The sequence below is a fragment of the Heteronotia binoei genome, chromosome 10 (genome assembly GCF_032191835.1).
Source record: "Heteronotia binoei isolate CCM8104 ecotype False Entrance Well chromosome 10, APGP_CSIRO_Hbin_v1, whole genome shotgun sequence".
Classification (NCBI taxonomy): Eukaryota; Metazoa; Chordata; class Lepidosauria; order Squamata; family Gekkonidae; genus Heteronotia; species Heteronotia binoei.
In genome coordinates this window covers 38,557,080-38,582,790 of record NC_083232.1, presented here as the reverse complement: position 1 = coordinate 38,582,790, position 25,711 = coordinate 38,557,080, and the positions used below count along the sequence as shown (strand labels likewise).

The 25,711-nt window shown below is 40.1% G+C and overlaps 1 protein-coding gene across 1 annotated transcript in view; it reads right to left on the bottom strand.

Annotated features, from left to right (window-relative positions):
• Positions 1–5,353: 5,353 nt before the first annotated feature.
• Positions 5,354–25,711, bottom strand: part of ITGA8 (integrin subunit alpha 8) — a 163,767-nt gene continuing 143,409 nt past the window's right edge. The window contains exons 28-30 of the mRNA XM_060248426.1: positions 22,683–22,784; positions 9,986–10,108; positions 5,354–5,665 (exon numbers count right to left, since the gene is read on the bottom strand). Coding sequence (XP_060104409.1) covers positions 5,579–5,665; positions 9,986–10,108; positions 22,683–22,784 — 312 coding nt within the window. The 3' untranslated portion in view covers positions 5,354–5,578. The remainder of the gene's footprint in view (positions 5,666–9,985; positions 10,109–22,682; positions 22,785–25,711) is intronic.

The following is a 25,711-nucleotide window of genomic DNA, read 5'->3' as shown; positions in this document are numbered from 1 at the left end:
TAGATTGGGTTAAGAGCCTGGGGGTGCTCCTTGACCCGGCCTTGTTGATGAATAAACATGTCAGTGGCCTGTTGCTATGAATGCCTACCTTCAATTATATCTTGAAAACTAGTTCCTTATTTAGACTCTGCTGATCTAGCCAAGTTGGTCCAGGTTATTGTAACTAGAGTGATCATGTCAGATCTCAGAAGCTAAGCAGAGTTGGGTGCGATTAGTTTTTGGATGCGAGACTAGCAAGGAAGTCCAGGATTGCTATACAGAGCCAGGCAATGGCAAACCACCTGCTTGTCTCTTGCCTTGAAAATGTTAAGGGGTTACCATAAATGGTCTGTGACTTGATGGCAGTTTTGATCACCAATGAATTCTAGCAGATGTCTCAGAAGCTTCAATTGCTGCAGAATACAATAGCAATACTCTTTTCTGAGGTCAGCTACTTTGAACATATAATGCGAGGGCTATGTCACTTGCATTGATTGCTTGTCTGCTTACAGGCTCTTCATGCTTATCATATCACCTGTAAACCCGTTCATGACAGGGACCTGATACCTCTTGGACAATATCTCCCCTGTACCAGTTACATTCCTCAGCCAATCTTTCCCTGGGGAAACTTTACTTAGGATGGTCCATTTGGCAATAGTGTGGTCATGGCATTCATTGTGGTGGGCCAGCTCCTCTGGAATGGACTACCAAAGTGGATGCAGTGGTGCCTTTACTTGCCACATTCAGAGGGCATTTAGCAAGCAGTTTTAGCTGTGTTAACTCTCTGTACTGGCTTTTAACTGTGTTTTAATTCTCTATCAGTTTTAACTTGTTGGACATTTGCGATACAGATCCTACAGCATCTGCTGGTCATCAATCACCTTGAGTTTGCAAAGATAAAGTGGGTATAAATATCTGGATATAAATTTCACAACATTTCAATCCTGATCATGGTAGCTCAGAGGAGCAGCTCTATAGTAAGCACAAAGAATCTGCACCCTCTACTGAAATAGAGGAACTTTGTGGACATCAGCCTCCAGGTGGGACCTGGGGATTCCCTGGAATCACAGCTCATCTCCAGACTACAGATATCAATTCCCCTGGAGAAAATGGGTGTTTTGGAGGGTGACTTCCATGACATTGTACCCTGAGGTCCCTGTCTTACCCAGGCTCCATCCCCAAATCTCCAGAAGTTTCCCAACCTGGTTCTGGCAACCTTAAACCCTGCCCCCCATCCCCTGCTGGTGGCTTGGGGGGACCTGGCAATCCTTGGCAACCTACAAAACAGCCTTCCACTCACAGGAAACATTGGAACGCCCACCCCTCTAAGAGAGTAATGAACTGACTTAATTAACCATTCATCTTGCTCTACCAGAAGTGATTTATACAATGGAAAATTTTTAGTAACATAGGCTCATAAAGCCTGGGGTTCAGACAGGGAAGTTAATTTTTTTTTATTTGTTAATCAATATTTCCAACTTTTAAAAAATACCACAAATGCCAGTGTAAACATGCGTCAGGTACATAGAGAATATAAAATATTGCACATACAAAAATCTTCCATATTTTCTAATGATATTTCATCCATCTAAAAGGGCTGCATGTCACAGAAAACCATATGTTCAGCCGGGCAGTCCTTCTACATAAGCTATTATTATAACACAACAACCCATTATTTACAAAACAGATATCGTTTCTCTTTATATTTGTGGGTGGATATGCACAGATGACAATGGGGTTTAGTTTCCAGAAACTTAACAGCCTCTATCCTAACTGTTGTTCCTAGATTTATCAAAGAGCTGATCTCTTGATTGGGTTTGCTGCTGCCTACATCATAGTGAATCAGATGCCAGGGCAGTTATTGTGTTAGTGCTATGGTTTTCAAGCTTTTTGTCCGCAGTGAGTCCTTTCTGCATAGATTTGGCAGCTGAGGAACACATGAACATGTTGTGCAAATATTTGCATGTTGCTATGGAATGGGGTCCATGACTTGGATAGCCCAGGCTAGCCCAATCTCACCAGATCTCATAAGCTAAGCAGGGTTGGTCCTGGCTAGTATTTGGATGGGATAATGGGAGACCTCCAAGGAATGGGATAATGGGAGACAGGACTTTTTTTTGTAGAAAAAGCACAGCAGGAATAATTTGCATCTTAGGCCACACACCCTGACGTCACCCATTCAGTACAGTGCCATCAGCTGCATTTCATGGATGTACATTCTCACACAGCCCAGTGAGAGACCTTGTTTCACCCCCCTCCAAACATGGCCAGAGAGAGAAAGCCACTTGCAGCGGAGCAAGTAGCGACAGGCCCAGCTTCTCCCAGGAGCGGGTGCTCATGGGCAGCTTTGCATCTTTCGCTCTCTTCACAAGCCCATTGGAGGCTGGAGGTGGCAGAGAATATGGAGCGTGAGGTCTTTGGGAGACCTTTTTTTGAGCCGGAGCCCTGGCCAACCCAGCCAGAACAGCGTTCCTGCGTGTTCCTGCTCAAAAAAAGTCCTGGCAGGAGATCTCCAGTGACACGAAGGCAGGCAAACTGCTTCTGAATATCTCGCCTTGAAAACCTTATGGGGTTGTCATAAGTCACCTGTGACTTCACGTCACTTTTTCCACCATCACCATGGAAAGTAGAGATAGACATATTGGGGGTGTCTTGGAGAGCTTGGGTTGGGCCTTGCTGTTGTTCCTTATGTAGACCACACTACATTGCAGCATCTTCACATGGCACTGCAATAGTGATAGTTGTGGGCCACTGTTAGCCCCTTATTTTCTTCTAGTTTGGGAACTATTGATAAGCTTCTGAGAAACTGCAACTTCTTCAGTTTGAAAATCATTGGAAAAGGCCAAGATTCTTCTACATCTGTCCATTCATGTGAAACATGATAACCTTAGTTACAAATACTGACATTTTCTATATCAATTTTAAACCATTCAAAAGGAAGTCAATTTATTTATAACATTATTTGTGAACTGAATTTTTAATTTTGGTTTATGACATGTCAATACAGTTGTGTATGTGGGTTTGTGCTGTGGTATTCACTGGTACTGAATATTGGCATCTTTTTTTTTAAAGCACTATATCCATATAAACAAACGTGAGAATTTAGTTTAAAGTTAGTTATATCTTACTCTCCTACTGCATGATTCTAATGAAACTGAAAAGGCAAAACCTTCCTCCATGTAAATATTAGGACAAACTGTTGTTAAGGTTACAGCCAGAAATTCCATAATTTATGCTATCAGTTTATGCTAGGAACAAGATTGCTTCCTACCATTTTGTAGCTACGGTTATGGCCCCATTTTATACACACCTGGCTGTGGCTAGAGAAACAGATTACATAGTGAATCCTTTCAAATGTATTTTGTCTGGTGGTCAGCAGGGGTCATGGTAGTTTCCTTCTCCTCCTCCTTTGAGGAAAAGAAGTTGGAAGAATAACAAGCCAGAACTGCTCAACAGGCTCTGGAGACAGAAAGGAGTCTGAGACTTAGGAGCCAACGGTCTTTCTTCCCTTTCTACCTATCTGAAAACAGGTATTACACAGCAGCTCTGTTTTGCAGCAGGACCAAAATGTAAGAACACTGGGACAATTGCATGTAGGACATGATGCTAAACATGGACTTGATAAACAACCTAAGGATTAGGGAAGAGTGTGAGTAGTACAAACATTTCAATCATGAATTTTAGATTCAGGTAGAAAAAAGGAATGTAGAAGGTTCAAAACTTCATGCAGATGTTTTATACCACTTTCACCAATGTATTTGGAATTAATTGCTATGTAAGGCCCACCAGTTGTACTAGTTACTCTTGTCCAACTCTTTACAAATCTATGGACCAGTAATGGCTGATATTTCTAGAACACCTGCAAATCACACTGGATTTGGTTGAAAGATTGTCCTCCTGCAACTTACAGTTTCGAGTCATAAACACAACAAACATGATAGAGAGGACAGAATTATTTACAGTAAAGATCATTGTCATGATTCCAGAATTATGTGTATTGGGGAGTGCATATGGTCCTCTTGCATGCTCTGAATCCTTATTTATCTAAAATATTACATGGAAGGAAATGCATAAGGATTGATTCACCTCCACTGAAATGAATGAAAAAGCAATGAAATGTTGGCGGTCAGTCTAGGCACATGATACAGCTCTCACAGTCAGAACAGATTGCTGGATTAGGCTGTATGAATACAAGAACCAATGTTTCTAAAGCATTCATTAATAAATTCAGGATGGAGAGCAGAAGGAAGTTCTATTAGTTATGTAACATTCTGGAACAGCCTCTTGGAAAAGCCATGGGAGCAACAAACCATAATGCCTTAGTGATGTCAAAGCTAAGTTGGGAAGTCTGTTTTTAAGTCTGGTACCCAGATGTGTCATAGTGGGATTCTGCCTTAAACCTTGGAGTACTTCTCCCTCAACCCGAATAATGAAAGGTCATCAACTAGAAACAGAGGAACATGGTGGACTTCTGCTAGTGTAACAAAGACAATCTTCTCTTGCAAATGACTGGTGACTGGTTTTGCTTACAGCAATGGCTCTGCAGATCTTATTTAAAGTTAGGTTGGATGTCTTGTCCCATGACAGGTTGGCTAGCTAGTAGTTTTGTTGCCTTTCAGTGTCTCATGGGATTTAATCCACTTGCTAGAAACAGCTTGATTGTATTACTTGAGTACAGATTTTAAAAACAGACTCTCATTTAGAATTAGGTATCTCTCTCTGGCAAAAGACACCTGTTTTTCAGTATTGTATAATCAAGATAAAATGGATAACCTTGATCTCTTACTATGGTGTGGATGTGATTCAATAGGAGAGTTCAGTACTCTGTGCCTTATATAATCTTCAGGGTCTTTTTTCAGACTTAGGATTTTATGACTCCTTATTGTACTTTCTCCCATATAAATTAATTTATAATTCTGCTCCCCTCCCCACCCCACCCCCACTTTTAATTCGTCTACGGAAAGTACAGGCTACACCCACTCTATTTACATGCAAGATAATGTAGCTGTTACCATCAGTATAAGATTTCAGAACTTCTAGTTAGTTGCCCAGTCTATAAAAGATATAAAAATAAATAATTGTGTCTTATTTATGAAGTACTTTTTAAAGGCTACTTTTGCTTTTCAGAAGTACTTTCACAGTACCAACGTATTGCTTGTCTCCCTGAGCCAGAGTTACCTAAAAAGTTCTTATCCTTAGGGAGATGCCACAATGTTCTGCCATTATACAGTAGTGTTTGAACATTCTGTCCTGGCTTTCTTCTAAGCCAACACAGGCCTTTTCATCTCTGCATGGTTCAGACTACGAGCGTTTTTAATGCACCACATGTGTTGCAAGGAATCTATCACAGTTTTAAATGTCCAGAGTGACTTAAAAAAAAACTTCCTGCTCATCATCTGGGTATGTTTTTGAGGCAGCCATAAATGTTCTTTTCTGCCTTCTATGGTCATTATGCAGTGATTGTGCAGAACATTGCAAGGTTCGGATTGCAACATCTTGGGCAGTCTTGAGTTCAAAGGAAGCCTGCTGGTAGATGAAATCTCTAGTGTGATTCTGGTCTTGATCAGGAGGACTCTCTGCCTCAATTAAATCTCCTCTTTTATGCATCAGTAGTCTTGTCACTTGTCAGCTGAACCCTGTCGGCCATGTCGTCTCTAGGGGGCCGAGCTCTGTCAAAGAAGCCACACTAGAACAAAAGAGAAACAAGCAAGTAAACATAGAGGAGGTGCCTCCAGCCATTCTGCCATGATTTCCTCAGTAGGGTTTGGCTATTCATGCTGAAACAAACGTGGAGGGAAAGAACAGGTGCTGCCAACATTTTTGCTTTAAAGAGAACTTATACCAACCCCTCAAATTGCTTTTTATAACAATGGCTGGTCCAAATGTCCCAATACTCATCTACAGGCAATGCCCCAAAAGGATTCTAGTTGGCAGCTCTACATAGAGGATGTAGCCTTTGAAATTCACTTACCATATGGTTGGCCCCAAACCCAAAGAAAAATTTCCCAAAGCATCACATTGCTAACAGCTGCTGGTCCATGGAGACAGGGTCATCCAAATGGTAAGCAGATTCCAAACATGATGCCCCCATGTGGATTTAAACCATGTAGAAGCAGTAAATAGCAACATCTAGAAACAAGTAACCTGTGGGTAGATGGATGGTTCAAACCTGTGGGTAGATGGATGGATCATAGACATGGAGACCCATCAGAGTATTTTGGGACTAAATATTAACAGGATATGTAGCTTGCTTGCTTGATCAAAGTGAATTCATCTATTAAACTGATACAGTAACTGAAATAGAGAAGCCACCAAATAGTGAGGCTCTCTCTCTTGCTTTTTGGCTACTTTTGGCAAACTGGATGTTTGATTTTGCCCTGACATGGTTACGTATTGAGATTATAGTCTAAAAAGTCCTAGCTTCCTGTGAGGTAAATAAGGAGTAAATGCTGTGGAGCTATGATCAGGTATAACATGAAACAAATTTGATTATGATAGGAAAGTGGACTAGGAAGGAATACTGATAAAGAGTATGGTGCTCATACAGTACAAAGTACCAGCCCACAATACATCACTATTGCCAGGCAGATCAGAAAAGCAAAGTCATTTCAGGACTCATCTTTTCAGATTGTAAGTGATTTATTCTGTATTATCCCATCCGGGGCTTTTTTTGTAGAAAAAGCCAAGAAGGAACTCATTTTCATATTAGATCACACCCCCTGATGTCAGCCTTGTTTCACATAGGGCTTTTTACAATAGAAAAAGCCTAGCAGGAACTCATTTGCATATTAGGCCACACCCTGTAATGCCAAGCCAGCAGGGACTGTGTTCCTGTGCATTCCTGTTCAAAAAAAGCCCTGATCCCATCTATTGAGGTAAAACCTAAAAGTGGGGTGGATTACAGACTTCTGATAACCTGCAGTTCTCAGAAGAGTCTCTCAACTGGTTAATCTACCAGTCAGAAAGTTTGAGCTTTGATTATCTGTGCCACTGTTTGGAGATCTGTCAAGTACAAATCAAGAAGATGGTAATCAATGAGAGTATTCTTTGGAAAGCTGAATAGCAATTAGAATCATGCATGTTCTGTTCCTCAGAAGAAGTCTAGGGACAATATACTATTTATTTATTTAATTAATTTGTATCCTGCCCTCCCTGCTAATGGCGGGCTCAGGGCGGCTCACAAATTAAGGGTCACACAATCATATTAGTGTGACCAAATCAGCCAGTCTTGCATCATTGCCAGCTCTAGGTTAGAAAATACCTGGAGATTTTGGGCATGGAGTTTGAGGAGGAAATGGTTGAGGATGGGACAGACTATTGCAGAGTACAATGCCACAGAATGCATTTTCCAAAGTGGCCATTTTCTCCTGGCGAATTGATCTCTGGAGATTAGCTGTACTCCCAGGAGATCTCCAGCCACCAACTGGAGGTTAGCAAACCTATGTACCAGCCCAGTCACTATCCTCAGCTGTCTTACCAGGGGGTTTAGAATTCCCATTTTTGCTGCCTGGCTTGGGGTTGCAAAAACAGAAGGGGTGTCAATCATTTGGCCGGCCATAATTCATGGACAGTGGACTGTTTTCAGATCTGTGGCTTAGAAATTGTGCAGGCTTGATATGTAGATACTGTGTAGAAATATGTAGACTGACTGAGATGTAGTCAGGAACCAAAGCTCAATATGAGAGTCAGGAACCAAAGCTCAATATGAGAGTTCCTAAGCCTTTTTTACATTCTTAATATCCAAAAAAATTTTAAAGGTTGAAATTAGTTAGCTTTAATTTGATTATTAAGATTTCATTCAGATTTCCCAAATTTAAATATATTTTTTTTTACTTTTACAAATCTGTTATATTATGTGGCTTTTAAAAAATAACCTGGTTTTAAATTAAATCTGAATGTATGAGAAACAAAATTTTACACATTTTAATCTCATGTCGCACTGAATTAAAAATAAGATTTGAGTCTAGTGGCACCTTTAAGAAAGGTTATGCCCAGAATTAAACTTTGCTGGTCTTAAAGGTGCTACTGGACTCAGACTTTGTTCAGTTGCTTCAAACCAACATGGATAACCACCCGAATTAAGACTTGTATTTTAATACAAAAGAAAAATCTACAGGGAAGAGAGAAGAAACATTTAACTTTGATGGCTGCTTCCCAAAACAGATACAATTGTAGTGCGAAAGACACATGGGATGCACAACAGAGTGTTTGGAACATTCTGTTATCATTGTTTTAGCAACCAAGCATACAAACAATTGTACTAACATCATGAAATGCATGACTTAGAAATGGAAATGTGATCGGAATCAATACTTTTAATGAATCTCTTTTGTGGTGATTTCAACTACTGTTTTAAATTCCCTTGATTGAAATCCGTCAGTCCCATGTGATCTTATCTTCTGTCTATGCACAAACTAGTTTGCTATGGCCATCAGTAAAATATGTAGAAACCACACAATTGAAAGGTTAAAAAAAGCCCTCATTTGGTAGGTTATTCTCTTCCTAAGGAACTGGCTAAATTGCTATTATTGATTGAGGATGCTCCACTGATTTTGGTATAGTATTAAGCAAGTGTCTCTCCTGGACAACAACCTTACTTCCATTTTCTGTATAGAAAATACTCTTCATTAGTGTCAAGCTAATAAAACAAACAGAATTCTAGAATATATTCATGGGGAGATGATATCAGATACCATGAAAGCAATATCAGGATTGAATGAGAAAAATCTGTATTAGGACTTCGTTATGACTTAAAAAAAATGTAAAGATGGTTTAATTGTTCAATATTTCAGTGTATAATATCTGATAAGAAATCTCAAGTATTATCCAATTTCAGCAATGCTAACTAAGGGATAATATCTGGAAGATTTAATAAGTTGAAACAAGTGGGAAAATACTGGGCCTAGAAGAACTGGACAATTTGTTCAGCTATCATGATATCTGATAAATGATATCAATCATGATGGGAATGAAGGGGAAATGAGTTTGTTTTCCCCTCCCCAAGTTCTTTATCACAGCTTAGTTCTTATTAATGGGGAGAAAAAACAAAACTCATTTTGTTAAGGGGCCCAACATTTGGACATCATCACACTCTCCTTGTTGGTTTACTATGTGAGGAGACTGGATGGGAGGATAGCTTGTTATTAACCAGGTTCATTCCTATCACAAATGGAAGAGGACAGAAACCAGAAACATTAATGCCAGCGACATAAGATCTGGTTGAGCATTTCTACAGGTATTTAAAGCCTGGCTGTGATCACAGAGAGGAACCTCTGGCACAAGCCTTGGCTCTCAATCTGTGGCCCAGTACTCTGCCTTGCTGAAGGAACCATCACGTATTTGGGGTATCCTTGTGCTCATTAACTGCTGGAAACATGTATTGGGTTGTATGTGGCTTTTTCTCTCTCGTATGAGAGAAAAGCAGAATAAAAATATTCTCAATAAACAAACTCTAGTTTGCTTGTGACATCTGAATTGAGTCTCTGCTGGCTGTGCATATTTTTAGGTATGTGAAGTCAATTGTTTCCAAGTCCTGAAACAAAACCTTGTAAACTGCCAGTGACTTTGCTGATTGCCAGTCTTCAGCAATGTAGTAAAAACATCAAACAGAACCTACTGATATTAAAATAAAATCACTTGCAGCCTTAAAAAATAAGAATATTTTCCCCTCTAAATAGGGTGCGAGATCATGTAACAAAAGAGAATTCCTTGAGGTTTTAAGCAGAAAACAACATTAGAGACACTTCTTTGTAGCATGCTACAGAAAGTGCAACTGCTGGGACAAAAGAAGATCACAGCCATCTCACTGCTCACATATAATGAGCTTTTAATAATGCAAGATTTTGAAAACAAGCTGTCTCTAAGAACATTAGTAAACATGAATCTGTGATTATTTTTCTCAGATCACGAGTTATCCCCTATTTTTTGGGGGGGGGGGATAACTTCAAACATTGGTTATGGTTCTCTTCAGTTTTATTAAACAAGCACAACCTAACATGCAACTTACCTTCCACAAAGCTAAAGTCAACATAGCCAGAACCAGCAGTCCAAGGAGTACGGCTAATATTACAACCCACAGAGGGATTACAAAGGAAATATTTGGAGTGGCCCAAATAACCGATGTGTTTATCTGAAAATGAAAGATGGAAAAAAAAAGAATAAAATGAAATGAAGGACAAGCGGGGGGAGGAAACCCCCAGAACAGTGACAATATAGAAATTGCCTGCTACAAGTTAGGCCCAAAGTAGCCAACAAGAGTTTACCCCCTCGTTGCCACCTACAGCTCCCAACGCAACCCAGTCCAACATATCATCACGAGGTGCAACCCATTCTGGATAATGATATTTCTTTCACACAGACCTTGGATGGCAGGACTTTCCTTGCTTAAAAATAAGACTCCTAACCTACAACAGCTTCCTACAACAAACAAAGAAACCAACTTTGCCACCACAATACACTCAGGCAGAACAGGACCTAATGTAATCAGCTAAATCATATTTTCATTTACTGGCTTGTCTTTCCTTGCAATATATGTCATCAAGTGTCAACAGTGCCCTTCTGGCTTCTACAATGGATGAACAGGTTAGTCCCCAATAAAAAAAGAATTAATAGACAGACACTAATCAGACATTAAAATCGCCATTTTGAAAAACCAGTGAGTGAACATTTCAATTTTCCAAGGCATTCTGTTGCTATTCTAAAAGTTACTATTCTCCTACAGAAGACTTTCAAAGGGAGAGCCCAACATGATTGTGCAGAATTAGGAGTCATAAATTAGTTCAATATTATTATCCTTCAGTTTCATTGGTCCTTACAGTCATGGACCAGAACATTTTAGTCATTTAAAACAACCTTAAAAGTACCTTATAAAAGTCCCACCAAGAATCTGCATGTTAACATTTGATATTATCCTTCTAAGTTTGTACAAGAATTTTTATTTCTCACTTACTATGGGTACTAATTGCTTAATGTCATCTATGTTTTACAGACGTTAATATGTTCAGCTAAGTGTTCTGACTCTCAGATGATGATGCCAGAATTAATCTTTAGTCTTTAAGGTGCCAGTGGACTTTTGTTTGATAATATCCACACAGAGAATACCAGAGACAAGAGGACTGTTGTATGTAAAAAACACTGTAACAGAAGAGAATCCTCCTTATGTCTCATGGGTATCTTGAGAACTGATATTTGCGAAAAGACTAGGGGTCTCTAATTTAAATAAAGCCTCTTGGCAGTTTCTCACTTAATACTCTATGCCTGAATAGGGATAAACAAACACAAAATACATGTACTTTCTTTCACTTTTGAAAGGTGGATTCATATTTAAAAACACCACTTTAAATACTTTTTTTGAAATATGCAAATTCTGGATCATATTTCTCTACTTGAATACAGTATATCAAAGCCACAGTACGTAGAATTTCTATGGGGAAGAACAGGAGACTTAAACTGGTTTAAGTTTACATTATGCCGTAAACCAAATAAATTGGAACTACTCAGGATAATGGCATAAGCAAGCCTCAATTTCACTTCCAACTCACATTAGGCATTGCGGTCCCAGACTTCTGCTGACACAGCTACATACCTTTATAGCATTTGGGCAAGAGGCCCTCAGCAAGACATAACTCATCATCTTTCTGTTACAGGAATAACACTTAATGATATTAGATCTGAATTCTTTAAAAAACATTCAATGTCATTTTAGGGGCCAGTGTTCTTGTAAGATGGCATGTAACAGTATTTTAGGACATATTATCTATAAAAACAACTTAAAATTCAACAGAAATATAAAATGTATTAACAGCATCTCACATATTATGGCTTAAACCTGACCACAAAAACCTGCCCAAATAAATAGATTTTATAAAGTCTTTGAAAAACACTTAAGTTTTGGCTTTGTGGGGCTCTGGAGAGGAAGATTATACCTTTTCCAGCAAAGAGAAATTATATAATTTTTCAACCTAGCATGTTTTCCAACATTTTGGAACTCTCGTACTGCAGCTTTACATAATAAATATCCAACTTCCATCTGTCTGAGGTTTATAATAGTGCTGGTCTCCAGTACTGTCCATTTAGATTAATGGTGTGTTAACTAGAATATGAACTCTGAAGGCCTATTCATACATTAAATTGTAGAAATGGACACTGTAAATATAGTTTCTGAGAATTTTGTTAACAACATTGGCATGCAGGTATTTCATCACAAGTGAGATTTGCATTACCAGCAATTTTGCTTTAGAGGATATCCAAAAGCATTAGTGAGGCTCACATCTGCATATACTTGTTATCTAAATCAGCTCTGATTTAACTATCAAGTGAAAAAGCACGTCACCAAGATTCCGTGCCAACTTAGGAAATTTTATGCTATTCCTTGGTTCTTGCCCATTCTGGTTTTTCATGGCTGCTTCAACACAGGGATTTTCCTGGATGGAATGCAGGAAGCTCCTAGATTTTTTAGGAATGCCCATGAGATCGTGATCATTCCAAATATGACTCATGGTGTCCCTATGACTTTCCCTTTTAATCCAGAGGAAAAACAACAACCAGTTTTTCTCTGGTTCTAATGGGGGGAACTCTCTGGCTGCTCCGATGAAAGCCACCACTGGTAGGGCATGCAGAGTTACTGTAAGTTCAAAATAGTACACGACAGCTCACAGTCATGCACTATGGCCTTAGGAGCCCTTATGAAGGGCTTTCCCTCATTTCTCTGTTGAGTCATGCTGTAGCATTACAGTGTAGCTTATTAGAGAAGAAAAGATGAAGAAAAGGGGAATTTCCTGGGATAAAAATCACCATTGTACATGTCCTTTTGCACAGGTGTAATGGTTGGGGCAGAAGCGTTATGGAGACAGGGATGTTAATGAGTGTTATGGAGACGGGGTGTGTGGATGAAAGTCCCATTGCACTTGGTTCTGCTACTGGCAAGCAAGCAGAGGTGAGTATTTGCATCCTCATCTGTCTGCAGCCCAATTCCTAGCCTTCCTTGCTCTGTGGGTGATTCTGTGTTTAAGTACCTCTCCATGATACTGGAAAATTTGAGCCTTCTCTGGTTATCACAAAATTTAGTTTCACAGCTCTTCAGGTGCAAAAGCAACTGCAACATGTACGTTGCCCAGTGCTGCTTATTTACCAAGTCATGACCTGGCTGTAGCCAATGGAGGTTGGTGGCCTGTTGCATTTTGACTGCATCCACACAGCAGGTTTTAATGTAAGGAAAAAATGCACAATTTAAATCTGAAAGTGAAACACACCCAGTTTTCTTTAACTAGGGTCTAATAATAGTAATAATAATCTCAGTTCCTAATTCAATGAGATGGCAATTCAGCTCGCAAGGACTTTCCCCTCCTCAACGCACCATCGTCTATGGTCTATAAATGGGGATGAAACATGTGCTCTCTTCCACTGCCTTTTTGGGCATCAATGAGCTGTAAAGACTTCTCAGGCCCAAGCACAACAACAGAAGAAGCTCATTTTAGCTAGTTAATAGATGTTTTTGAATGGTTCCTTGTCACTGTTAAAAAGGCTGTAGCTGGCTTGAAAATATAAGGGCAGCATGAATGAGAAAAAGGTCAGGAGTTCTATTTGTGGAGATTACTCAGTCACACAGAGAATTGAAAGAATGAAGTAGTGCAGATGGTCTCAGGATGTTGATACTGCAGATATTACAACCTCTGGGACTTCCTGAACTAGAAAAAAAGATCCCAGGATTTCTTTCTCTTCGTTGTGAGAGTTCAAAAATCTCAACCAATCTTTATCCTTCCATAGCTCCAGGCATGCTGGCAGCTCTTTTAAAAACAATTCTATGTAATCCTGTCCCCCAGAAGTCAGTATCTCCCAAAGATTTAAGGCACGAACTGCAAGGAAATCATGAATAGAGATAGAGGTGTCCCTGGGGGCCAACACATCTTGAGCAGGGGTGGTGGGGAGGGCTTTGCCTTCACCTCTACTACGGCCCCAGCTGTGTTTCCCTTGACTTTCTTTCATAGGAATCAATGGCACCCTCTAACCGTGGAAGGAACCAATTATCACACATGATATCACACAAGTAAATACAATAGGATGTGCAGAGTCCCAAAAAGAGATAGGGTAAGGTAGATATATCTGGATCTATGTACCAGAAAGGTTTTTCATTGCCACAGATTTAGGAATCTGTAAATAATTTTACTTGCATCCATTTTATTCTAGTGTTACAGGGGAGTCTAGTATTTCATGCTACAAAATCTGAAATCTGTCAAATAATAAAGCCTGCAATCAGTGTTCATATAATGCAAGCCAGACAATGGTGCATACTTTGAAACAAAACTGTACAACATAGCCTTGAGTATACCATGGGTGAAATAAGTTTGAAAAGAATGGATGGTTGCACAGTGGTTAAAAAGTGAAATAATAGGTGTGCAACACTGGGAAGAGACAACATTCAAGGGTGCTACATGCCATGGATGCTGGATATTCTGCCTGTAGCAGTACAATTATTTTAAATAATAAAATGTTTTCTTAGAGTTTTTCCTTTCAACGTACAGAATATGGCAAACTTCTCAGCAACAGCTTTACAAGACACATTAGGTTGAGAGACGGTGATCTCTCTAAAGCCACCTATGCAACGATCTTCACGGATGAGCCGGGATTGAATCTGGTCCTTCTGTGTGGCTTCTTTTGAACAGCCATCTTGTAATACAACAGCAGGGTACACATCTCCCAAATAAACATATCTTGGGCTTTACGATGATCAGTGATTCCTCTATGCACTTTCAAGTATTTTCTGCTTTTTTGTACCTGTCCAGAGCCCAGATACTGCTTATTATTTATGGGGCATTGCTGTACAGCAGGGTACCATGACCATCTGATTAAAAACTACTACAATTCAGGCTCCTTATCATCACCTGTGAAATGTTGAAGGAGGTTTAGGTTATTAGTATTTTAGTGCCGTCTTCTTTTAAATTAATTGTTTAATTATTGGATTTTATTAGTTTTGTGTGATCTTACTATGTTGAAAGCTGCCCTGAGCCCACTTGTAGGGTATGGCAGGATATAAGTTAAATAACAAACTAAAAAGTTTTTCTTCATTACTACAAGGACTAGAAACATCATTTAAAAAACAAATCAACAATATGGATTACAAAATGATGCTGCCTTCTTTATCTATCTAACAAAAACTCTACAAAACTGTGTTTGAGGCCTCCTGGTATTTCATGTACAAAGACACCTTCATAGATGGAAAGCGTGGAAGCACCTGGCTATTACAAGCATACAGATGAATCAAGAAAGGGAGTGAGTCTAGAGGTGCCTGCCCTTTGTCTTTTTTGATTTGTTTTCTTTTGCAAGTCTACTTATAAAGCAGACCAGATGTTATCCCAAAAAGGTTTTTATTTACTACTCCAAGTAGGTGTGTGTTCTTCAGCTTGGAAGGCTCCTGTATTTCCCATGTGTTTTTAACTTTAATACTGTGTTGAGAGCCTAGAGCCAGTTAACCATTCTTCTTTTTTATTGTCTGTTCTTTAATTACAACAAAAGAGGATTTTTTAAAAAACAAACAATGAAAATCGTCCTTCACCTCTCCCGTTTTATCTAAGGTGGCCAGTTATGCGGATGTGGAATTTTTGTACACATTTAATGTTTTTGGAAAGCACTTCTGACAAGTTTTGGCTTCCCTGTACAGAGCTCCTTATGCTGAACAAAGAATACAGCCTGCATGTTCTTTTATCAAGTTAAGAAAGAGTCATGATATACAACTGGGGGAAAGTAGTGGATCAATAGGACTTAATGGGGGAACTGCAGTTGATAGAAAACTATGGTAGATCAATGGAATGTTGATGCTTCTTTTAATCCACAGGATAAACTGCTGAAGGATGGGGGTGAGAACTTATTTCACAAAGCTTTGGTTCACTGTAGGGACAAGTGTCAACCTCTTGATGGGGCCTGGAGATAGCCTAATATTACAGCTAATCTCCAGATGACAGAGATCAATTCCCTTGAGAAAGTGACAGCTTTATACCCTGCTGAAGTCCCTTTCCTCCCCAACCCCAGCCCTTCCCAGGCTTCACCTTCAGTTCTCCAGGAGTCTCTCTACCCAGAGTTGGTGACACTAAAGTGGCTGAAAAAATGGTTGTAGAATAATTGGTGGCAGTTGAAAGAAGAGATGCTATGGACCCACAAGAGACCTTGGACAAGTTTAAAGATAGGATCCTTCTCCATAATTCTGCATTTTTCAAAAAAGACCTTGATCACAATCAGCTGAACCACATTATTTTCCTGATAAAAGAACACTTGGCCTCTGTTTACATAATACTGAGTAAAATAGCAACAGAATTATTGTCTTCCAATTTAGATTTAAAATAGCTTTGAATTAACAGTAAAAGAACTGTTCTTGTGGTTGTAGCCGCCCTGAGCCTGCTTCGGCGGGGAGGGCGGAATACAAATTAAAAATTATTAAATTATTATTCTTTTTATTATGGACATTAATGTGCCCTTCCTCTGATATTTAATTATTCTTGTTTTACACTGGTTGAAATACCATACATCACTCTTTAATAATCCTCCATATTACTCTCAAACAAATGTTTACCTTTTTTCATATTTTGAAAAGGGGCCCAAAGCAGTATTTAAAAGCTTCCTTGAGCCTAGACTCATAATTAATATTGACATGGGTGTTTGTATATTATGACTCCCTTGTATAAATATACTTCATACAAAGCACAAAGCATAGTTAAGATAAATATGCCTGAACATCAATTTTATAGATGCTTCAATTACAATATGGCACATTTAAACCTCCAAATGTCCACACTCTTTGCCAGTGGTACTGTACATATTACCAATTACACTTTCAAATAATTTTTTCTTCTCCATCCAAATATTTGTTTAATAATATATACAACAGCACAATTAAAAGAAAATAATGTATTTAACTTCCTGCTAAAATCAGTGGAAATTCAATACTTAGTTAAACCTTTACCTTCTGAGCAGCGTGGTATTTCTCACCCTGCATCTTTCCACAAATGGTAATTTCTTAAAAGTCCTCTAATGATACTGGGAACTATTATTAATTTTGGAACTCCTTGGATCAGGATTCAGTCATAAACCCATGTGCTCACAGAACATACTTGGCATATGAATCTGACCAACTGATATGATCTGTTTCAGAGATCCTTTTGCCTATGACCTCATTCACTGATAGCAGTTTGAAAAGACTGTGTTATTCTGGCAGTGGTGCTGCCATTAGAGTTCTGTGAAATTCCCTTCCTATTGCTAACCCTTAACACCTTCTTTTAGGTGTCAGGTGAAGACAATTTTAATTTCCTGGGCATTTGGTGAACAGTCCTTTTTTTTTTAGCTTTATATCATTTTTCTGTTTCATACAGTTTGTGGCTTTCATCTGCTGCACTATATTCTGATGTTTTAAGACAAAGTTTGACACCTCCTCCCAGCAAAGGTAAGATAGATAGATAGATAGATGAATTTATTGTCATTGTTCTCAACAAAAAGAGAGCAACGAAATGAGGTGCTCTTCCACAAACATACCAACACATCAAACACACATATTCATAAACCATTTAAATACATCTGAAACCATTAAACCATTTAAACCATTAAAACCATTTAAATACATCTAAAACGGATAAACATTCATAAAACCATTAAAACCATTTAAACCCTTAAATAAACATTCATAAAACCATTAAACATTCATAAAACCATTAAAACCATTTAAACCATTAAATACATCTAAAACAGATAATCCTTCATAACCCTGCATTTAACCTAACCACAGCACTTGGATAGAAACTGTCCTTAAATCTGTTTGTCCTAGCCTTCAACACTCTATATCGTCTACCTGACGGTAAGATCTCAAAAAGCAAATGGCCCAGATGTGTATGGTCCCTTAGGATCATTTGTATCTTCCTTTTACATGCCATATTATACAGATCCACCAATGAGGGGAGAGAACATCCACAAATCTTTTGTGCTCTTCTCGTCACTCTTTGGAGCACCCTTCTCTCTAGCTTTTAAGCTAGCTTTTAAAGAATTTTATTGCTGTTGTTTTTGCATTGTTTTAGGGTTGCCAGCCTTCAGGTGGGGCCTGGAGATCTCCTGCTTTTACAACTGAAAAAATGGCTGCTTTAAAGGGTGGACTGACTCTATGGCATTGTACCGTGCTGAGGCCCCTCCCCTCCTGGATCCACCTCCAAAGTCTCCAGGTATTTTCCAACAAAGACCTGGCAACCCTAGAACAATTTTTTAAAAGAACAAAATCCTGAACATCTTTTCTTTAATTATTTATTTTGTACATTGTCTCAAGGGCATTTAGCCATACCAGTACAGGAATAATTTAATTAAATAGAGACAAGCATGACAGTACATTCCTTCCGAATCATTACCCAAAGGTAAGGTATATGCTGGATAGCACAGACTTCACTGATGTGTGGCTTCGTCACATGACCTCTTATTTCTCAATAGTTAAATGGAACCTCTGTGAGTATCTGAACAGGACAGGGGAGCAATCTTAATGTAAATTTGTAAACTTTATCAAAGATATGGTTGTCATTGTTAGATAAATGCTTTTGTGGACCTTTAATAATCTGATCCCGCAAAACTATTCTTATTCTCTCACTGTGGGATAAGGCCTTGGAATTCTTGTTCATTTTTTATTCATTTATCTTATACGGATGATTACAGGGAAAGTCAGCAACTTTTGACAAGATGGGGGTTCTTGCCTCTTGACTCATCATCTTTGCTTCATCAAATGTTCATGCCAACAATAGCAGGGTTGTTTTCTGTAGTGGGTGGAACTGATTGTTTCACAGCGTAATGGTGCCTCGTGAGGGTCCCAAGATAAGAAAAATGCCCTGCTGAAACACTGGCATTTGTTCATGTATTTCAGGGCAACAACCTTGCAGTGGCAATTTCTGAACTTGGGTTAGTTTTGTTTGTTTTTTAAATGGTCTTCCAGATTCTCTATGTAAATTGTTAATGTTTTAAATAAGGCATTGTCTGCAACTAGGCTTGCCAATTCCCAGGTCCCAGCGGGGGTTCTCCCGCTTTCTCAGGCTCCTTCCTGCCCCCAGTCAGCTGGCCGATGGGGGGTAAGCACCACCCCCACAGTCATCATGTGACTTTCCACCTCCGGAGGCTTCAGTCTCCGATTGGAAAGGCTTCCTCTTGGGATGGTGTGTCTGTGTTACTTTGAAGAAGTTGGCAGCGACTTGTGAGTAGAGATGCCAATCCCTCGCTTCAGAGTCACCAGAAAAGTGGGGGGAAGGGGAGGGAAATGTCTGCTGGGCACGTCATTATTCCCTATGTGGAGATTGATTCTCATAGGGTATAATGGAGAATTGATCTGGAGGTATCAATGGCTCTGGGGGGGGGGCTGTTTTTGAGATAGCGGCACCAAAATTTCAGTATAGCATCTAGTGCCTCTCCCCAAAGTACCCCCCAAGTTTCAAAACGATTGGACTAGGGGGTCCAATTCTATGAGCCCCAAAAGAAAGTGCCCCTATCCTTCATTATTTCCTATGGAGGGAAGGCATTTAAAAAGGCATGCTGTCCCTTTAAATGTGATGGCCAGAACTCCCTTGGAGTTCAATTATGTTTGTCACACCCTTGCTCCTGGCTCTGCCCCAATGTCTCCTGGCTCCACCCCCAAAGTCCCCAGATATTTCTTGAATTGGACTTGGCAACCCTCTCTGTAACCCTCACTGATCAACTTCAGGAGAAGCGAAAATGAAAAGTATTGCTAGCAAAGACTCCAAAAGAATGTTATGCCTACAACACATCAGGCTGTAGATTTGGCAAGGCTCCACCTCCATAGACAGATCTGAGAAGACATGAAAGCACTATAATCTCCCAAGTATTTACAGTTGATGTTTTGGGCATCTGGCAGTAAATCAACTCCACAGAATAATATGCTTCATTCTCTAGGAATACTGTAAAACTGCTTATCTGATCATTTGGTATATCATCTGAGACTTGTTGAGAACAGCAGGCAATCACCTGTGGCAGAGCACTCCAGTACAGATGGAGCCTGCCTGTAGCAGCCATTTTGAGACATGTGTTTCTATTATGAAACACATGCAGCAAGGAAACAGAAGAAAAACCAGAATTTATCTTTTACTGTGCTATCTTTGAAACTCTGTGAATAAGCAATGTATATTAAGGATTGAAACATTATATTTTCCAGACAACAGGTAAATCATTTCTATATAATAAGCATCAAAGAAAAACAGACCAAAAAAAGCCTGTTTATTGGCTGAACATCTTCTCCATCTTCCAGTACTTTCTCCATGATGTTATTTAGTTTGGTTATACAAAAACACAGCATATAGATGAGAACACAGTACATACTTAAGAACATAAAAACATAAGAGAAGCCATGTTGGATCAGGCCAATGGCCCATCCAGTCCAACACTCTGTGTCACACAGTGGCAAAAAAAAAAAAGAATACAATTATATTCTTTATCACAAGATTCAATTTGAAACAAAGGTTTTAAAGAATTTAAGTAATATTTAAATTAAATTATAGGATCTTGAGTTTTATATCATCAATTCATACATTTATTTTCAAGTTGCACCCATAGTGACTTGAACAACTGATCTTCATGTGAGGGGCACCTTGGTGGAATATTGCTCATATTGTTCTACCTAATGTGTTGACTAGTGGTTGCTGGTGACACCAGGAAGTGAACTACTTTAAGCCTTCCTCATGTCCGCTCCCACATGCCTATTGTCAGTCATAACTATTCAAAACACATCCTGTTTCATCCCAGATCTGTTCATAGATCTACCCAATCACCCACATAAGGTAGATAAGCCTTTGTGGGGTTTTTTCCCTTTCAAGATGTTGCTGCCAAAGGAGCTGAAATTGGTGGCAATTTTGGAGGCTTTCTTCAGGCTGTTTCAGACAAACAGCTGTCCACATTAAATCAAAGGGGGGAAAAAGACCCTAACAAGAGTAAATGTATACAGTGGAACTTAATTTCTTGAGACTGTTATCATGTTGTCAGGAAATATACCACCTGACTCTTTGGTTACTGTTAATACTCACTGTCTGAGAAGCAGCCATTTCATAAGAAAACAAAACAAGTACACCAAGAGCTGTTCCTCTTCTGACAGTCACAGCACATTCTAGAAATGAGGGGAGTTGCTTATAAATACAACTATACGCTTTGTTAGAGATCTATGGCCTGTAATATACATAGGAGGTATATATGCAGGAAGACATAAGCAGAGACTATTTTTCTGCAACAGAAGGCCATTTTGTCATAGAAAACAGCAATCTAAATCTATAAAGTGGGTTGAAAACAATACCACCACTACAATAATTTCCCATATTTAGGCTGCAACCTCCTATGTCCATTATATGCAACCAAGAATGCTTTTAAAATAACAATGAAAATAATAATACAGACTTAATCAAGGATAGGCAAGTCCATTTAAGAAATATCTGGGGACTTTGGGGGTGGAGCCAAGATCAAGGGTGTGACAAGCATAATTGAACTCCAAAGGGAGTTCTGGCCATCACATTTAAAGGGACGGCACACCTTTTCAATGCCTTCCTTCCATAGGAAATAATGAAGGATAGGGGCGCCTTCTTTTGGGGTCCATAGAATTGGACCCCCTGGTCCAATCATTTTGAAACTTGGGGGATATTTTGGGGAGAGGTACTAGATGCTGTACAGAAAATTTGGTGCCTCTATCTCAAAAAAACAGCCCCCCTCAGAGCCTCAGATACCCGCGGATCAATTCTCCATTATTTTCTATGGGAATAAATCTCCATAGGGAATAACAGAGTTCCCAGCCGACATTTCCCTCCTCTCCCCCCACTTTCTGATGACCCTGAAGCGGGGGGAGGGCCTCCAAACTGGGGGATCCCCTGCCCCCACCTGGGGATTGGCAACCCTAATCCAGTATGTTGAAATAGCTTCCCTTCAGAATACTTGCTCATATCAAGAGATTTGGGGGGGAGGGGTATACCACTTTGGCAAGGTGCTGCACTCACCTGCCTGAGCCAGCTTTTATTGTGGCAGAAGCATGTATGCAGAAGGTTTAAGCTAATTGGCTCAGTTTTGGAATGGGCTTTCATCAATCAGACACAAAACACTAAAGAAAACCCAGGAGAAGGAAAGCTTGTTGTCTAGAAAGGTTGCAAGCCAGAAGCTGTGAACACAGGAAGACTTGAACTTCCAAGACCCCTTCCTCCTAACAGAAACAGGAAAGGGGATTTCTATCATGGAAACTATCTTTAGAATGAATACCAAACAAATAAATCACAGAGGCCTAGGGAGTAGGGCTGCAGTCTCAAGCTTTTCCTTGAAGTAACCCTGCATTTCACAGAGGCTACTCTTGACGTAAACAGCAGTGCACAGTCATAGATGTTCTGCTTCCAAGCAAAATAATGGAGGTTAGCAGACCTAGCTCTGCAAATAATCCCAAAAACTCCCTAATCTATTATAGCTGGAATTGTCTTTTTCTCTTTCTGAGCACCTGAGCATCATTACAAAAGATATACAACCATTAAGCCTATTTTAAATTTTCCCACAGATAAATATCTTTTAAATAGTTTTCAGAGGATAAATTTGCACTAGAAACACAGGGAAACATTTATTCCTGATTTCCTGTCTATAAATATCTTAACCAACAGTGGCCGAAACAGGCTTAAACAATGTACATGTTCTGTATCAGCATGTTAATTATTTTCTGTGTTGCTTACCGCTATATTTTCTTCAAGGAGTCCTGTTGGCTGAACTCGGTATGGCATTTTCTTTACTTCAAAGGACACATTGACAGAAAGAGAGTAGTGGTGATTTTTCCTCTGGAAAACACAATTCAAATCCTCTAAACAATACTTTACACAAGGAGTGATTAAAATGTATTTCCCCCTACAGTGGTCGGAACTATGGTATTTGGGCCGCTAACTCTACCCTAACCTGTACTTCGAGCCCACTGCCTATATCATACTGTATTGGGTTACGTCGTTGTTTTAACAGTATTTATTGATTTTACTGATTTATTGGTTTTATTGCACTGTATCTGTTTGATTTTATCTGTATGTGATCCGCCCTCAACCCATTTGGGATAGAGCGGAATATAAATGAACCAACCAAACAAACAAATAAATAAATGTGGAATTTGCTGCTAGAAGATAAACAGCTTTAAAAGGGGATTAGATAGATTCATGGAGAATAAGTCTATTAGTGGCGACTAGTCATAGTGACTAAGGGGAACTTCCACATTCAAAGACGCTTAGCTTCTGAATAGGCTTCCCAACCCTCCCGCCCTGGCGGGGGACCCCAGGTTTTGCAGCCTCTTCCCCCCGCTCCCCAAAAAAATGGAAGCGGGGGAGGGGGAAAACAGCGCCAAGGAGCGTGGCAAGCCGCCCCATCTTGGAGCAGGCGACGCCGCTGCGCTGCTGCCTCTTCCACCTCTTCTCCGCTTCACCGTAGCTGCTCCTCCAAGATGCCCATCTCGGAGGAGCAACTAAGGTGAAGCGGAGAAGAGGCGGCAGCAGCGCAGCGGCATCGCCTGCTCCGCCTCTGAGGTAAAATCAGAGAAGGGGAAGGTGGAGGCAGGCCAGGAGCGTGGCAAGCTGCGAATCTGGGTCCTTCTAGGACCCGGACTCGTGGCTCGCTATGCTCCTGGCCTGCCTCCACCCTCCCCTTCTCTGATTTCACCTCAGAGGCGGAGTGGAGCGGGCGACGCCGCTGCGCTGCCGCATCTTCTTCACTTCACCGTAGCTGCTCCTCCGAGATGGGCTCAGTCATGTCGGAGGACACTTCCGCACTGGATCCATTCCAGTCCGGCTTTCGGCCAGGTCACAGGACGGAGACAGTTCTGGTCACTCTCATAGATGACCTCATGCGACAGCTGGATCAGGGCGGCTCTGCGGTGCTGTTGTTATTAGATCTGTCAGCCGCTTTTGACACGGTTGACCATCAGCTACTGACTAGCCGCCTTGCCGATGTGGGGATTCAGGGATCTGCCTTACAGTGGCTGACCTCCTTTCTCCAAGATCGGGGACAAAGGGTGGTGATAGGGAAGGAAGCATCCCAGAGGCACTCTCTTAGTTGTGGGGTGCCGCAGGGAGCAGTCCTATCCCCGATGCTATTTAATATCTATATGCGCCCCCTTGCCCAGATTGTCAGGAGGTATGGACTGGGTTGCCATCAATATGCGGATGACACCCAGCTCTATCTATTGATGGGTGGCCAGTCTGACTGTACCCTGGAAAATCTAGACCTTTTTCGGTGGCAGCACCAGAACTTTGGAACACCCTTCCAGAAGCCATAAGGGCCCTGCGGGATTTGTCTGCGTTCCGCAGGGCCTGTAAGACCGAATTATTTAAACAGGCTTTTGCGGTTTGAAAAAGGGCTGCCGCCGGACATCTTACAGAATGCTGGCAATCACAGTCGAGAATTCAATACCGCCTATATTGTACTGAAATAGCGCCATATAATGGTTTTAAAGTTGATATATGTAAATTATGGTTTTATATGTTTTATCGATTGATTGTATTTTATGATGTTGTGAGCCACCCTGAGTCCGCTTCCGGAGAGGGCGGGATATAAATGGAAAGCAATAAATAAATAAATAAATACATAAATAAACTTGTTGCAATCTTTTTCAGTCCACCATCAAGCTGACCACAAATTCTGAGAGGGCCAAGTATCCACCCTTTGGAAACCAGTCTTATCACTCACTTTATTGTCTGTGATCCCTTTTATTCAGTTTCTCATTATGTTAACAAAAACTCAGTCCTTTCAACATTTTCTGAAACAAGATTTCTTTTTAAAGGACGTGTAACTATCTATTATGTCCTCAAATATTTTAAGATTTGTGAACAAAAACTGAAGAAAACGTTTATGTGATCCCTTATTGCTTATTTATAAAGAGTAAAGGTCTCATTCTCAAAAGCTGCTCATTGTTTGGCACCAGCTGTTTTCAGATTTGTTGAGTGGACAAGGAAGTAACTGGCACAGAGTCTGAATTACCCTAATAACAACGTGATCCAAATACAGTTTTTGACTGAATCCAAACACAAAGCTTGCTTTCCTTTAAACTAAGATCACAATAGGTCTATAATGAACTCTAGGGAATTTAAGCAGGGCTGGTTCCAAGACATGGGGAGGGTCACTGAGCATACCACCTCTTTCTGCTCTTATACAGGCAAGGAAAAAAGGTGGAAACAATCCTTGGGAGGTGGGCAGTTCTGTTGCTGCTGCCTAGAAAGAGAAGTAATCTCCTAGGGTCCAGCATTCGCCCATCACTACCAACTCCACTCTGAACACAAGAAACTAGGAATGAAAAAGTGAAATAGATGTGTATCCTTCTGAAATTGTACTTCTATGCAAAAAGAAACACAATACTCCCTACTGTCCGGTGCATTAATATCGGTACAATAGGAAACTAGTGCATTTCATCTTTTGTCCTCTTCTTGGTTTTCATTTTGGCAGATCTCCAATTCTAAAACTTCACTATTCATTCTGTATCCTGCACCTGGGAAATTCCTTGTTGTTTCTAAGGGAAATCTCCTTTCCATGTCCTTTGCTCCAGTTAAACACACACCCCCCTCCATTTTTCTGGGGCTCTATTAAAATATACTTTCTAGTAGGCCAGCATTATCGTTTCACAAGTGTAAAATGTTTATATTCTTTGGCATTTCCTGCAGCATCAGCTGTGCTCCCCCATTATTTTAGTGATATGTTCTCCCTTTTGCAGCTGCTGTCCAGAAGAGGCCTATTC